Raw genomic sequence first — 16,177 nt, forward strand, 5'->3', positions numbered from 1 at the left:
ACATCAAATGTATTTTTAACGTGTGCCTCAAAGAATTTACTTACAAATTTTGTGAAGAATAGAAAATATTAAGATACTGAAGGGTGATATTTGTGTATGCAGAGGAAGGATACGGTCGTCTATTTCTTGGTGGTACTGAAATATGATAAATAACTTTTCATTGTCAACCAAAAAAAAAAAAAGAGGCAGAGCTAAAATAGAACAAAACATTTCTTTGGGGTCTCACAATTGCAATTTGGGGAACACAGATTTGGGCAGCAAGCCAAATAGCATCCTGCCGGAGAACAAAAGTCAAGTGTTTTTAAAGAGGAAAGGGAATGTTTGTATAAGTTGTTTACAAAGAATTTTGATTGGCGTCAGTTGTAGAACATGAATCGAGGCTGAACAGAATTGGTTGCTAAGACTACCACTAAGCAAAAGTCTGTTACTGCAGCAGGTTGTAGGTTTTCCAGCTGGGTCCTCAGAATATTTGCAGTTTGGCCCAGCTCAAAAGTTCATGGCTCCACCGGTGAGGATGAAGACGTGCATAAGGCCCACCTCCTTTATGGCCTCCTGGCTCCATTTTAAACCCTTTGACACAAGGTACTCCATTTCATTTCACCTTTTACACCCTAGAGCTTCCAAGATGGACTGATGCAGATTTTCGCATTCTATCCAAGTTAGACAGTGCTTTTCTAGGAACTGGCTCTGTTTTTCCTTGTCTACTTCTGTGACAACATTTAAGATAAATTATTTATTAGAAGAAGTACTAATGGTCTTAATTTGAAAATATTTAGCAAGATGAACCTTGCATACTGGGCATGATACTAAGAAAAATTATGCTTTTGCTTCATAAATTTGTAGTCTTTGTTCTCATACGTCCTCAAACCATAGAAGGGCTGGTTGTCACTGGAAAATTCTTACTTTTCATGTGCTGCTCCTACTTATTCTGTTTACTTATTTACGCTGCTTAATGAAATCAGGCAATCATGTGATATACTCTAACTTGAAAACCCTTTACACGGATACTTCAAATTCTACAAATTATATCCAGATCTAGTGTTAATTCTCTAAGTTTGCCTGAATCCTAGAAAAGACCTCTTTCTGTATGACTGAGGTGGTACCATAAACAAGTGGAGGAGAGGACAGACTGTTGATTAAAGATGTTGAAAATATCAATGATGACTATCTTAGGGCAACAGGCTCTCAGGTGACTTTTAATGTATTTCTTCATATGTCAAATAATTATTTGAATTTTCACAGTGATCATGAGTTGTTTATGTAATCAGAAAGCCATTTCCATTGTAAAAAAAAAAAAAGACAGTAGTGGAAAAATTGGCTTCTAGATATAAATAAGTAAAATTAGATTTTTATTACCTAACACCCTATGCACAGATAAGTTATAGAAAGAATAAAGATCAAAATATGTGGAGCACAACTTTTATACTATTAGAATGAAATATATAGATAATTGCTATGACCTTGAGTTAAGCAGAATTTCTCTTTTTTTTAATTTAAAGTTTTTTTAATGCTTATTTTTTGATATAGGGAGACAGAGTGTGAGCAGGGGAGGGGCAGAGAGAGAGAGGGAGACACAAAATCTGAAGTAGGCTCCAGACTCCGAGCTGTCAGCACAGAGCCCAATGCGGGGCTTGAACTCACGAACTGCAAGATCATGACCTGAGCGAGCCGAAGTCAGATGCTTAACCCACTGAGCCACCCAGGTGACCCTAAGCAGAATTTCTTAAAACAAGGTAGAAAACACATGAATCATAAAAAAAAATTAAAAAAAATTATAAATTTGCTTGTAATTTTTAAATGATGCCAAAATTAAAGGTTAATTTTTAAAATCTGGTTAAAAACAAGCCATAGACTTGGAGAAGATATTCATACTATGTATTACAAAGTATTTAAGATATACAAGGAATTAAGAATAAGAAAACAAAACCCCAATTTTTGAAAATGGGCAAAAAATATGCACAGGAAACAGAAAAGGAAAACAAAACCAGCAAAATTTACAAAAATATGGTCCTCCTCTCTATACTGAGAGAAATACAAATTAATTAGATCCCACTTCATATCCCTCTGATTGTCTACAAATTGTTTGATCTGACGATATGAGATGTTGGAAAGATGAAAAATAGGAACTTACAAAATCTACTAGTGGAAGTGAACATAAATACAACTATTTTGACATCAGATTAACAACATCCAGTAAAAGGGTGCCTGGCTAGCTCAGTCAGTGGAATGCGTGACTCCTGAGGTACAACTCACAGGGTCGTGAGGTCAATCCCCAAGTTGGGCATAGAGCTTATTTAAAAAATAAAAAATAAACTAAAATGTCACTGTTACACACACACACACACACACACACACACACACACACACAAATTGAAAAACCTCCAACATACAGCAAAGCTAAAAATTATATTCCTTGTGCCCTAGAAAAGTCCTCCTGTAGAGAAACTTGCAAATATGTGCATAGGAAACAGCTATAAGAAGCTGGGAACAATCTGAAACTCATCAGAGGGGTTTGAAATGAAAAATAAAGTTTGTATTCCCAAGAACATTGGAATAGCAGATTAAAAAGTGAACTAGGTGTCCATGTATTCATGTTGTAAGTAGATCACAAAAATATACCACTGAGAGGGAATAAACCAGGTTGCAAAAATATTTAAACATATGATACAAATTATTTTAAAATTAAAAAAAAAAAAACACTGTATAGATTGATGATGGACACACACATACATGCACTGGAGACACTACCAGGGGAGGATCTGGGGAGGAAAATGAAGAAAGGTAATTGAGGAGGGGGGCAAAATGGATCTGAATTTTATCTGAATATCATATTACTTTTACTAAAATATTTATAAAGCATACTGCAAGACATAAAAGCAATGAGCTTAGACTCTCGCTGCTTGTCACAGACCCTGACCAGATGAGCAGAATCGCAGTGTCTGGGCTGTAGGAAGACAAACTTTAGGGTCCTTGCTATAGCAGTAAGGGCCCTGAGCAGTGTTCAGCCTCAATTTCTGTTTACAATCATGACTTCTGTTTACATTCAGTAGTGCTCTTACTGAATGCCCAGCATGAATCTAGATGATGCCACTCAAAGAAGACCCACTGTGAAGAGCCATCTCAATCACAGATACCACAAGATACTCATAGAGTTTCTGAAATACACACCAATACCATTGGGGGGGGGGGGAGGGCAAAGCAGCTCTCAGCCTGAAGATTACATTGAAAGAGGAAATCGAAAGCATTTTGAAGAAAAACTCAGATCAGACATGGGGCTGGTCAAGTTGGTCTGAAAAATCCCCCCTCCCCTCCAAAAGACCGTCTCTAAACATGGAAAGCACACGGCTTCTCTCAGCATGAGGAAGGAACACATGTGTTTTGAAGAAAGGGCGGCATTTTCTCAGCAAAATTTCTAAAGGTTTTTCTTCCGTCTCTGATACTCTCTCACGTCTGCTGGCCAGTGGATGCGGACCTTTGTCAGAAGATGTCCAATAACCTCTGTCAGCACCTTTTGATGAACACTTGGGATCTGACTTGGCTCATAAAGTGGAGGTTGTCTGTTAAAGACTGTACTTAACCAGGCTATTTATTCTTGGAGAAGCAGGAACTCGAACACCAAGCGGCAAATGCAAACTCCACAGTAGAGGTTCATACGCTAAAATGTGTTTGCTTCCACATATAATGACTGAAACTTCCAATTGTGACTCACTTAAGTAACAGTTATTTGTTAGTTTTCTGTCTGAGGCAACTGTCCAATTTGTTTCAGACCTTTCCTCACTGTAGTTGTTGTATTTAACCGTATCCTTTGTGCTGAACTTTTTTTTTTGGGGGGGGGGGCTCTTTGAATCCGTGTTAATCTGTGTGTACAATAAAAAACAGGAAATAGAAAAACACATACATCTTTGCCAAATCCTTCAGAGATTAGTGTGTTTGCAGATGGTTTAAAACCGAACTTTATAAAAACTTTTGATTAAACCAGAAGAAAAGGAATTTATTTAAAAATAAACATCCGGGGGCGCCTGGGTGGCTCAGTTGGTTAAGTGGCCGACTTCGGCTCAGGTCATGATCTCAAGGTCTGTGAGTTCGAGCCCCGCGTCGGGCTCTGTGCTGACAGCTCAGAGCCTGGAGCCTGTTTCAGATTCTGCGTCTCCCTCTCTCTGACCCTCCCCTGTTCATGCTCTGTCTCTCCCTGTCTCAAAAATAAATAAAACGTTAAAAAAATTTTTTTAAATAAAATAAACATCCGTACTTCTCCAGTGCTACTGGGGACCTTCAGGACTTGGTTTGGGTGATTATAACCGGAGCCAGGTGCAGCAATGGAAGTGACCCCATTTTTGGCTTTTGCCATTCAACAGCTGGAAGGGCTTAGGATGTCAAGAGGCCAAAGCAAGAGCATAACCAGTTCTGGGACCTTTCTGGACCTTGCTTGGGGCAGAGTAGACATTCTCCCAGCTTTGCTGAAAGAAACCAAGCTCTGGGCTGATTGATAGCTATCAGTGACTTTTTTTATTTTTTTATTTTTAAGTAGGCTTCATGCCCAGCATGGAGTCCAACAAAGGCTTGAACTTGTACAACCCTGAGATCAACACCTGAGCTGAGAGCAAGAGTCAGACGCTTAACCGACTGAGCCACCCAGGCACCCCTCTTAGTGACTATTTCATTTGTCAATATTCTAAAATTTATTGAAAGTCTGTATCATTAAAAAAAAAAATTATCTCTCAACTCAGTCCCCAGTGTTCACTCCAACCCCATGAGCAAGTCAGCTTCCAAGTACTGCCCTCCCCACCCAGGCTTCCCATTGGATGACACTTCACTAAAGTTAGGTCTAGTTCTTTCCTGAGATGTTTGAGCAAGACAGCTTCAGCAGGATTAATTCAACAAGATTCAAACTTAAGCATCCTATTTTAGTTTATCTGTTCATCACGTTTTCTCAGAAACCAACTTTGAGACAAAGATTTGAGTCCGAGCAGTTTATTTTGGAGTGACCCAAGAAAGTGCTATTGAGTAGGTTACCCCTGTGAATGCCTGGGAGTCAGTGCCACCGGGGGGCTATGGGTGACAGCATAGAACACACCTCAGAGTCGTCCCATCAAAACAGGGCAAAGAAGATTGGGGATTTTTCCTCCCATTCAAATGTCAGCAGCTGAAGGTTGCATCTGCACTTCTGGCCGAAGCCTGCAAATGGAAAGTTGCAGGAGGGTGCTCTGGAATACACTGTGATGGCCAGTACCTAGGGGTTATAGGCAGAGCACAGGCAGCATCTGCTGTTGTCAATAAAAATAACCTTCAGGGCTCTTGTTTTAGTGATTCTGGAAAGCTTCTGGAGGAAGTATATAGTGTCATGGTGAATATCACCTGTGGAAGTCTTCTAAGGCTTCTTCTGTTTGGCTCATGAACTGTGCATCAGAGCCCTGTATACGACTGCTTTGGCAGCTCCCTACCCCATCCTATTTCCAGTACATGTGCCAGAATTCTCAGGTCTTTCAGGAAATGAATGCATAAGTCTTCCACGTGTTTTTTGGTCTTTTCCTAATTGTGAGAATATAGTTCACCATTCATATTTGGTGAACTCTCCCCTTTTATGAAAGGGCATGTGAAAAAGCACTAAGTATAAAATACTCGTCCTACCCTCAAGGGCTGTGTAGTTCAGTTGGTCAATTACAGTGTGTATCATTATTCTTTTCAGGTGGAATACAGGGTAAAAACTAAAGGGACAGAATTGCTCGAGAGCTTTTCCAGCTGGAAAACCTATAAAAACAGAAATCAAGTTAACTTGAGATTAGAACTGAAATGCCAGAATCACAGCATTCAGTCCTTGATTTAAACCTCTGCCAAGTTACTGAAGATGGCACTACTTTAAAAATTGGGCTATAGTGTTTTGTCTGACTTCAGCTATACTGTCAACTCCTCGAGCATGAGGATAATTTCCATGTTAGTTATCTCCTGCTGCATAGCAAATTATCCCTAAACTTAAAACAAGATGGATTTATTATCTTACAGTTTCTGTGATCAAGAATCTGGGCACATTTTACCTGGGTCTTCTTTCTCAGGGTCTTTCAACAAGGCTCATGTCTCATTTGAAGGCCCAAATGGGGAAGGATCTGCTTCCAAGCTCACGTGGTTGTTGGCAGGATTAAGTTCTTCACAGACTGGTAAACTAGGGACCTTGCTTGGAGGCCACCCTCAGTTCCTTCACAGGTAGGCCTCTCCAATCTGGCAGTTTGTTTCACCAAAATGTGCAAACCAAGAAAGCAATAGTGACTGAAGTCACAGTCTTTTCTAACCTAATTATAGAAGTGACATCCCATCACTTTTGCCATATTCTATTGGTGAGAAGCAGGTCATTCAGCCCAGCCCATACTTAACAGAAGGAGATTACATAAGACCATGAATACAAGGAAGCAGGGACCACTGGGGCCATCTTATGAGTCTGCCTGCCTTACCACTTGGTATAGTAGGTGCTCCATGATGTTTATTATTTTGAATGTTTATTGTTCCTAAAACAACAGGACAAGTTGCAAAACTGCATCACAGCAAAAGCACATTAGATTTCAGAGGGAGCAGAGAGAGTTTGGAGTTGTACATTCTCTTCAGTGGACAAATCCACCTAAGAACTCAATCATGTACTCATATCAAGACTGTGAGCTCCTTGGAGTGGGTCAGACTTTGTCCTTTATCTTGACATCTTCAACACTTACTGCCCTTTCCCTGACCCATGAAAGGAACTTGGCAAACATTGAATGGATCGAGGAATGGTTTAGTGAATGACAAGTTTTGTTCCTCTTAGTATTTTTCCCCCCAGGTTACACATTTAACAAAATGTTATACCAATTTAGCAAGCAGTCATGGGGCCATGGGGAAGTTTACTATTGCAGAAATACTAAACAAATATTTGATTAAATGAATGTCAACAAGGCATTCCCTATGTTGGCTCTGATTATCTTTTTTTTAACGATACCTTTCAAAATACTAATCTGGGAAAACCTATAATGTGGACAAATAGAGACTGTCTCCAGTAAAAGCTCCACTTGCTAATATGTCAGACTGAATCTCTGTAGCACAGGCATTGTAAAGGTAGAATTTAGAATTTAGTTTCATTTAGAGGTTGACTAGCAAGGATTTGAGTGCTGGATGTATTCTGGGGAGTAGCGTCTCACAGAGATTTCAAGTTGGAGTTCAGCAGAAGAATGAATCCATGTAAAAATTAGTGCAAACCTTTCTCTACACAAGGTCAGCTACAAATTTTTTGTACGCCCTTAGAAGTCTAGGATTGCAGTGGTTTTTAAGAATGTGTCAGATGAAATGCTGGTTACAAAAGGAAGTGCTTTTATTCAGAGAAATTAATCCTTGGTCTCAGAACTGACGTACATGCTCTCATTCTTTCCTCTCTCTCTCTCACTCTCACTCTGTCTCTCTCTCTGTCTCTCCCCTCTTCCTCTTCTTCCTCCTCCCTGCCACCCCCACCCCCGCCATGTCTATATCTCTATCTCTATCATTTCCTCTATCTCAAGGAAGAGTGATTTCCTGAGTCTATACACATAAGATATTTATGGAAAGTCACAAACACTACTAGCCAATTCAGCCTTCTTATTCTGTTTTGGGTGATTTAAACCATACATATTAATACTAACATTCCTTGGATGTTGATAGATGAGTAAGAATCAGATTGTGTACTTCATAAGAACGACGGGGGGGTTCCCAAGAGCTACAAATTCTGCAAAACAAATCCCTTAAGTAAATAATGGAAAATGATAGTTTATTTTAAGCCCTTTGAAAAGTTGAAAAATGATGTAAAAGGAAAGGGCTCATCTGTTCCTAGTCAGCTTTTGACCTTTGACTATATAAACACAAGACACACTTGAGCTAAAGCTCGGAAAACAGACCATTATTTCTCTGCTATTCAGATGGATGGAATGAGTCTTCCCATTAAGTTTTACAGAGATATACTCCAGCACTATTACAATGAACATTACATTTAATAATTTATTTTTAAAGAAGGCAATTAAGATCTTTGGCAATCTCAGTAACTTTTTAAAAATCTGTACAGTGAGGTGATTGGACCAGATCTTTTCCAGTCTTTCCTGCTCTAAAATGCTAATACAAGGACCCACTGAATCAGGCTATCTCAGAATCCATGCATTAATTCCTGTCCTTCTACCACCTTAAAACCACAACCTCTTCTAATTCTATCACCTGCCATCTTCTAATATTTATTTATTTTTGAGAGACAGAGAGAGAGAGAGAGAGAGAGATTGGGCATGAGCAGGGGAGGTGTAGAGAGAGGGAGACACAGAATCAGAAGCAGACTCCAGACTCTGAGCTGTCAGCACAGAGCCCAATGTGGGGCTCGAACCCATGAACCATTGAGATCATGACCTGAGCCGAAGTCAGGCGCTTAACTGGCTGTGCCACCCTGGTGCCCCTATCACATGGCATCTTGACATTAACACGCAACCACTAACACACAGTAGCGTGCAAGTCCCTGCCAAAAGCATCTCGCTTCTAGAAAGGACAATGAAGACCCCAGCACCAACATCAAGTGTCTTTGTTACTATGAACTGAAATTACCTGGTAGGAAGTGGGCTCCCGAAGAAGCAGGGAAATGTCTCCTCTAAGCTTTTTTATTAGCAGGATCAGTTTACAAGTTTAGTTATTTGCCACTTTGATCTTTCAGCTTCTTTCTAACAATACATATCTTTCACTTCTTTCAGGTGAAAACTTATCCCCAAGAAACTCTATTTATGGCAATTCCTATGTAGCCTTCCAGTCTCTGCCTGGCATGAACTGCCCCAGGAAGACTTTGGCACTCCTTCCTCCAAGTTCCCATTTCATCTTGCACACATACTCTGTATTATAATCATTTCCTTGCAGTGTGTTAGGTCTTCCCAAGAAGGGACTACGGTCTTCCATCTATGTATCTTCAGTGCTGAAGATAATTGGGGCTGAAAATATATTTGTACAGCACATGAATGAATGAAAGACTTTTCTAACCAATTTCACCCTGCTCGGATTACTCTTTCATTACACACCTCAGGCTGTTTATACCATACCACACAAGTACATGAAGCAAATGAACTACTTAGCTGCAATATAATATTTCTTAGTCAAGGAATATTTTATATGAGCAAGGAGAATTGGCTATTTAAAGAAATTTTATATGAATCTTTTTGTGACTGGTCAAGGAAGAAATGAGTTCAGATTTGCACAGGAATTTTAAGGAACAGCTTTGTGGGAAAGAGTCCAGAGCTGTTTCTTCTGCCTAAAATTAAAACTGCCCAAAGATCCTAAGAACTTGCTCATTTCCCTCTTCCCAGTCCACACTCACTGATGCCCTAAATTAAAACTTGAATTAATAGCAGTATAAGGAATTCTACTCTGAAGAGTAGACCAACTCACTAAAAAGAAGTGAGTATAAAAGAGAGTTATCAATTTTTTCACTTTTATATTTCCTTTATTACCCTGTTTCTAAAAATGAACACGGCTTTATTTTCTTGCAATAAAAATAACACGTTAATTGAAATAAATTGGTAATACAAAAGATCTAAAAAATTAAAATTACCTTATATTTCAACACCCAGAGAGAACTCTTATTAACATTTTTTTTTGTTTATTTATTTTTGAGAGAGAGGAGAGAGAGAGAGGACAAGTGGGGGGAGGGGCTGAGAAGGGCAGGGGATAGAGGATTCTAAGGAGGCTCAGCAGAAAGCCTGACAGGGGGCTCCAACCCTCGAACTGTGAGATCTTGACCTGAGCCAAAGTTGGATGGTCAAGCAACTGAGCCACCCAGGAGCCCCTATTAACTTTTTTTTTTTTTTTTTTTTTTTAAGCAGGCTTCACGCCCAGTACAGAGCCCAGCAAGGGGCTTGAACTCATGACACCAAGATCCAGATCTGAGCTAAGATTAAGAGTTGGACACTTAACTGACTGAGCCACCCAGGTGCCCCCTCTTGTTACCATTTTGATATGTAACTTTCCCATATTTTTTTCTATGCACATACAAAAAGTGTGCATAGAACATAAAACACAAGATGTTTTGTAAAATTTAAAAAATTTAAAAAATTAAACTTAACACATCATGGGCATCTTTCCTTTAAAATAAATACTGATCTTTGTTATTACTTTTAAATTTGTAGAGCGACATCCCATTGTATGGTTGTACTGTAATTTGTTTAATCAATTCTCTGTTGATGATCATTTACATGGCTTCCAAGATTTCAGTATTATGAATAACGCTGTGATGAACATATCTGTTTGTACAACTTTGTAGACTTTCCCAGTTATTTCCTTAGGATAAATTTCCTTAGTAACAAGCGACTTGAATCTGGTAATGGCTTAGGTGACATTCTGCTTATTATTTTTTTAGACAGTCTATTCTTGAGGTTTGTATAGTTAAGTTAGTGGCTGTTTTGATTTTCATTTTCCCTTTTGGTCCCACATATCCCAGATTAATTTGAGAAGAATTTGGAAAGATCATGAAGAAGTTATTCATTATTCTAACATCCCCCCTCACCTCAGAGTGCAACACCATGAAGCAGGTCTAACACTTCAGTGTACGAATGTGACTATATCACACTTCTTTGCACCCTCAAATGTCCTACTTGAAGGACCTTTATTCCTGTCTCTCTTGAAAACTCTTTCTTATTCATCCAGCAATAGCCTTATCTCTTTTTCCTCCTTCGAGTTTTGACTCAGTCCCTCTTCTTCCCTCAAAACAAGACTGGACCTACGCTTCATGTTATGTTAGAAAACCTGAGGCCAGTCAATATGGTTAGAGTAGGCCATGTGGGAGGCAGAACATACTATAAAGTGCCTGAGGCTGCTTTAATAAGTATGTGACCTAGGAGAATGATTTAATGTTCTAATTATACTTGAAGAAATTGAGGACCAAAGCTTCGCAGAATCTAGTAAGAGATGAAGTCAGAATTGCAATCCTAAGTCCCTCTGACTACAAAGCTCATGGTTTTCATTATACTATGCCCTCACTATAGCCTGTTTATGTTGGTTTAAATGGAGAAGAAATCATAGAAATGGCAGAGCACAAGTTCCCACTTTTGGTCATTCCCCTCAACTTTATCCCAGTTCTCCTAGCTCCCAGTCCCTCATTTCCCCTTACCCACCACCCCCCCACCCCAAACCCACACACATTCTTTACTCAAATGGTTGATCACTATAGTTAGGGCCAACTTCCTTGGGCTTAAGGTAGTAGCACTAACTTAGAATCATGGGATATGTCTAACCAGGCAGCCATAATATTCATTACAGTATGTAATCAAGCCAATTTCAATCAAGCCTATGGGGTTAGGTAACTAACATTTAACATCACTGGCATCCATGTTGGTCTGTGCCTAGAAACGATGGCTTTGAGAGTAGGGATTTTTCAAAGAGCCCCCACAATTCTATCCTAAAGACTCTGGGAAGAATAGTTGTGCATTAGATTACTTTATGAGTGGGGTGGCTCTAGAAATGAACTCACATTACCAGGTGTGAAGAAGATTAATCCTAATGTTTTCACTTGAGAATTATTTGGGTTAAGGATAAGCCAAAATCATGCTGGACATTAACAGACCTTTTGGACGGTTGAACAAAGCGGTATTACACTTACTGGCAGTGGAATGACTGTTGAAAGCATTTACTTTCTGTATCATCTTCAAGGAAGTGTTAACGGGCTAGACTAACTCCTTTAGCTCTGATCCCTAATGTTTTAAACATTACTCTTTGCACTCTTGGCCCGTAGGTAACAGAAATCAGGGATATCTGCTAAGTCCTTGCTGGGACTATTAGACACCAATGAGATATGTACCTTCTCTGTGAACTGTGAACTCCACAGATGTTATTCTATTACGGAAGACATCCAAGCTAACATTTACTGAGCGCTTACTCCATGCTCAGTAATTTAAAAAGAATTTTATGGTTATTAACTCATTTTATTCCCATCATAAAGCAATGAGGACGGTACTATTACTAAATAGAACACTAGAGAGACTAACTTGCCCAAAGTCACACAGCTAGAAAGCAGTAGAGATAGGGTCTGAACCAGCAGTCTCATTCTAGAGCCTGTTCTCTTAACTACCATGATGGGTATGCCAATGAGATAAAGAAGTCTGCTGGAGGAACATCTGAGACCCCTGAAAGGAAAGAGTTCTTTTTCTTCCTGGGAAGGTTGTAATCTGCACATGATACTTGGAACTGCTACAGCCACCTTGTGACCATAACAGGAGTCACAGCTCCTGTATGGTTGAGTAGAAAGATGGGAAGCCTCTCAAGTTTTTAAGGACATCCTTGAGTAACTGAATTACCTAATCTTGGAACTGTTCTACCTTTGGAATTATTTTCATGGGACATAATGAACTCATTACTGTTTAATTTCCTTCAGTTAGGTTTCCTGTTACTCGTATCCAAAAGCGCTCTCACAGATACACATGTTTATAAAAGCATAATCCAACCAGAGACATACAACCCCTTCAGAGTCCAAATATTTGTACTATGTGCAACATTTTCATTCAGTTTCCAAGTATTGAATGCCTTCCATATATCAGTGAAAGCTGTCGAATCAAACAAGTTGGGAAGGGCAGTTTCTACATCTATGGAGGTTATAATCTGGTGGTAAATGTGATAATGAAAATGGAGGCAGGCATTTATAAGGAAGGTATCATGGAGACTTAACCTAGGGTCAGAGAAGGCCCTAATGGAATCAAGAGAAAGCATGTATACCAGATTCAGACTCCATGTCTTACTAGTATCATCCATTTGTAATAAGTTTGTTATGTATTTAATTTGTGATATATTTTGGTTTTAGTTGTATGAGGCCTACAAGAACAGCTTATGTGCATAGTAGTGTACATATATGTGTACATATATATGTACATATATATAGGTAAATTTATAATACCATAATTTAATTTTTTAAACAAATTTTTTATTTTTAAGTTTATTTTTTAGTAATCCCTACATCTACTATGGGGCCCTAACTCATGATCAAGAGTCACGTGCTCCCCTGATTGAACCAGCAAAGTGTCCCTGTGATACAATAATTTAAATCCACATGGAGATCCAGAATATTTTTCCTTTTGAGAGGTAAATACTGAACCAGTTTAGGAGAAGCAAGCTAATATAAAAGGTAAGCAATGAAATGGGAACCAAAGCACTTCTAGCTCACTGGCTGTCAGCCTTCTGGTGACTTACATTTCATAATTTGTACAATATGACTCATAAGTGGTTATAATGCAATATTTTATTTAAAAAAATTTTTAATGTTTATTTATTTGGAGAGAGAGAGAGAGAGAGACAGAGTGTGAGCAGGAAAGGGGCAGAAAGAGAGGGGAACACAGAATCTGAAGCAGGCTCCAGGCTCTGACCTGTCAGCACAGAGTTCCTCCTGGTGCTCAAACTGGGAACCCAGAGATCTTGACCTGAGTCAAAGTCAGGGCCTTAACCAACTGAGCCACGCAGGCGCCCCTAGAGTTTCCACATGAAGAATAAATATTTAAAATCCTTATACTGCTGTGAAAGTTCCAGAAATCATTCACAAGTTTAGCAGGGAAAATCGGCAAAATGAAGGGGTCTACAGGACATGACACGCAAGAAAAGAAGGCAGTGAAGGGAAAAATCAAGAGGCAGTAAAGTGCCTGGTAAACGCTACACAGCAGGAAATTGCGCTGTGCATATTACGGCTGTTGCTGAATAAAAATACCTGGAATTTCCAAAGATGACCAAACAAACATCAAAAAGGAAGTGGCCTTTTTTTTTTTTTTAAGTTTTATTATTATGGAAGATTTCTAACATGTACAAAAGTACCGAGAATAGCCATGAGAACTACCACAGCTTCAACAGTCATTATTCATGGCCAATACTGTTTCATTTCCATGTCCATTATTCTGAATCTCCTTTGTTCTGAAGCAAATTTCGGATTTATCATTTCACCCTTAAATATGTCGGCACACATCTCTAAATCAAAAGAATGGGAAACAAGGCATTTGGTGTCTAGCTCACTGGGGAGCAGTCTTTTCCATCTTCAATCCTTTAACTTGTAAAATATGATTTATGGGGGGGTGCAACGGAATTTTTTTTTAAGTAACTACAATAAAAAAAGGAGGTGGTAATTCCCATAAAGCTCTCCAGGAGGTAAGCTCACCCCATAAATCCAGATCGGCGTTTCATTCCCTAGAGGCCCAAGGTACAGCTCACTGACGCTTCCTTTCAAGGTCGGGACCCCACCGGCGGCCTGCAGCACCCCGCCTTTTACGGGCCTGGCTGGTCTTCGCCGGGCCCCGCCGCGAGGAAGTCTCCGCCCACTGGGCCCCAGCAGCCCCCGCGCACCTCCGCGCGCCCCCGCCGCCTCCTAGCAGGGAGGGGCGCGCCGCCCTGGACTCGCAAGGCCTCGGCTCGGGAGCGCGCACGCCGTGCGTCCCAGGCTCGCTCGGGATTCTCGCCTGGTGCCGCAGGGAAAGGCCAACTGTTTGGTCCGCCATGTTCTTCTCCGCGGCGCTCCGGGCCAAGGCGGCAGGCCTCATCGCCCAGTGGGTAAGGAGGTTCGGAATGAGCCCCGGCACTGCCGCCACTCTCCCCTATTTTTCGGTGTCTCCTTTTGTGGTGGGCACACGAGAACCCTGGGCTCTGGACGACCTGCAGGCGGCGGCAAGGACACTGCGGCCTTCGTCCTCTCTCAGGGAGGCCGCTGCAGCTCCACCGCCGGCGAGGAGCTCCGAGGGAGGGTCGCAGACGTAGCTGCTGCGGGTGCGTGGCCTCCCCCACAGGACTGGGAAGTTTACGCCTAGTGTGGTCAAGGAGAGGAAGAAGGAGGGGCCGCCGGTGGTCTGTTGCTGTTTCGCCCCAGCGCGGAACGTAGGCCTGGCCTCGTCGGCCAGATAGGTTTCTAAGATTCCCCCGCCCACGAAGGAGGCACCTTACCTTGCATATCAAGCCTGGTGACCTTGTTGCCGGCCTGTAGTAGCGCACTGGAAAGGATTCCGAAATTGTAGGCTCTGGCTTGCTGGTTGAAAGCTTAAAGAGCGTTTCCTTAGGGCAAGGTGTTTGATTTACTGCAGTTGTGTTTTGCATATCGGAAAAGTTCGATAAATAATCGTATCACATTAACCCTATGAAAGAACACCATCGGAAAAACTGCACCCAGAAGGATTTAGAACTTGAATGGGCTTCTGAGATCCAAGTACATGCTCTTATTTTAGGCAAGGACGTTGAATCGAAACACGCTTTCAAGTTAACTTAATAATGGTGATTCCAGGAATGGCGATTTTTACAGCATTTACTGGAAGGAAGCCTTTTTTTCCCCTAGCAGTAAAATAGAGAGGTTGAGTCAGTTTTTAGCAGAAGAGTGGGAGATAGTGCATAGTGGAATTGAATAGGGCTTTAGAATTGGACTTGAGTTTAGATAGTGGCTTCACCGCCTTTTCTAGCTTTGTGACATTGGGCCGTAATTTCTTGCACTTAGTTTTCTTGGTCGTAAAACGGGAGGAATATTCCAATTTGCAGAGTTTAGTCGTTCAATAAACATTTGAGGTTCGACTTCACTGCTGGGCTGCAGGTAACAACGTGGATAATAGTGATAAGTAACATTTGGTGATTACTTTTCATGTGCCAAGCACTGTTAAACGTTCACATTCTAAATCTCATAGTTGGTACTATTTCGCTATATTACAGATAAACAGACTTAGTCCCTATTCTTGCGGAGTTGAAACTTTAAGGTAAATATCGTACAGTGTTAAGAGATATGAATAAAGTCAATTTGGTTTGAAGGTGGTATAAGATTTTTTCTAGAGGCAGTACTAACATTGGTGAGGAGATATTCTAGATGGAAAGGACAACATGAGAAAAAACTATTGATAGTTGGCAAGAAAAAACTTGGTGCCTATAGGAAGCCTCAAGCAGTGTTGCTGGACTCCATTGTTAGGAAGTAAGGTGAATCCAGAGATGAAATAAAAGAGGTGGATAGGGCCCAGGTGTTGGAGCTCCTTGCATGCCGTGCCATAGAATTTGGCTTTATGTTAGAAGCAGTGTGGAGTCAGTGAAGGATTTTAGAGAAGCAGAGGGTCATGGCCAGGTTTCCCCGTATTGGATAGATGACTGGATGGAGTGAGGGAATACATTTGCCAGGAGCCAGAGGCAGGGAGATGAAATAGATAAACAGGCTCTTGCAGAACCCTAGGTGAGAGGTGATGAA

At 40.7% G+C, this 16,177-nt stretch overlaps 1 protein-coding gene and 1 long non-coding RNA gene across 2 annotated transcripts in view; one reads left to right on the forward strand and one right to left on the reverse strand.

Annotated features, from left to right (window-relative positions):
• LOC131490385 (uncharacterized) overlaps positions 1-15,016 on the reverse strand; it is a 99,719-nt gene extending 84,703 nt beyond the window's left edge. The window contains exon 1 of the long non-coding RNA XR_009251070.1: positions 14,908-15,016. This is a non-coding gene — a long non-coding RNA (uncharacterized LOC131490385). The remainder of the gene's footprint in view (positions 1-14,907) is intronic.
• Positions 14,336-16,177, forward strand: part of NDUFV2 (NADH:ubiquinone oxidoreductase core subunit V2) — a 31,074-nt gene continuing 29,232 nt past the window's right edge. The window contains exon 1 of the mRNA XM_058692699.1: positions 14,336-14,520. Coding sequence (XP_058548682.1) covers positions 14,467-14,520 — 54 coding nt within the window. The 5' untranslated portion in view covers positions 14,336-14,466. The remainder of the gene's footprint in view (positions 14,521-16,177) is intronic.

This window comes from Neofelis nebulosa, chromosome 11 (genome assembly GCF_028018385.1).
Source record: "Neofelis nebulosa isolate mNeoNeb1 chromosome 11, mNeoNeb1.pri, whole genome shotgun sequence".
Lineage (NCBI taxonomy): Eukaryota > Metazoa > Chordata > Mammalia > Carnivora > Felidae > Neofelis > Neofelis nebulosa.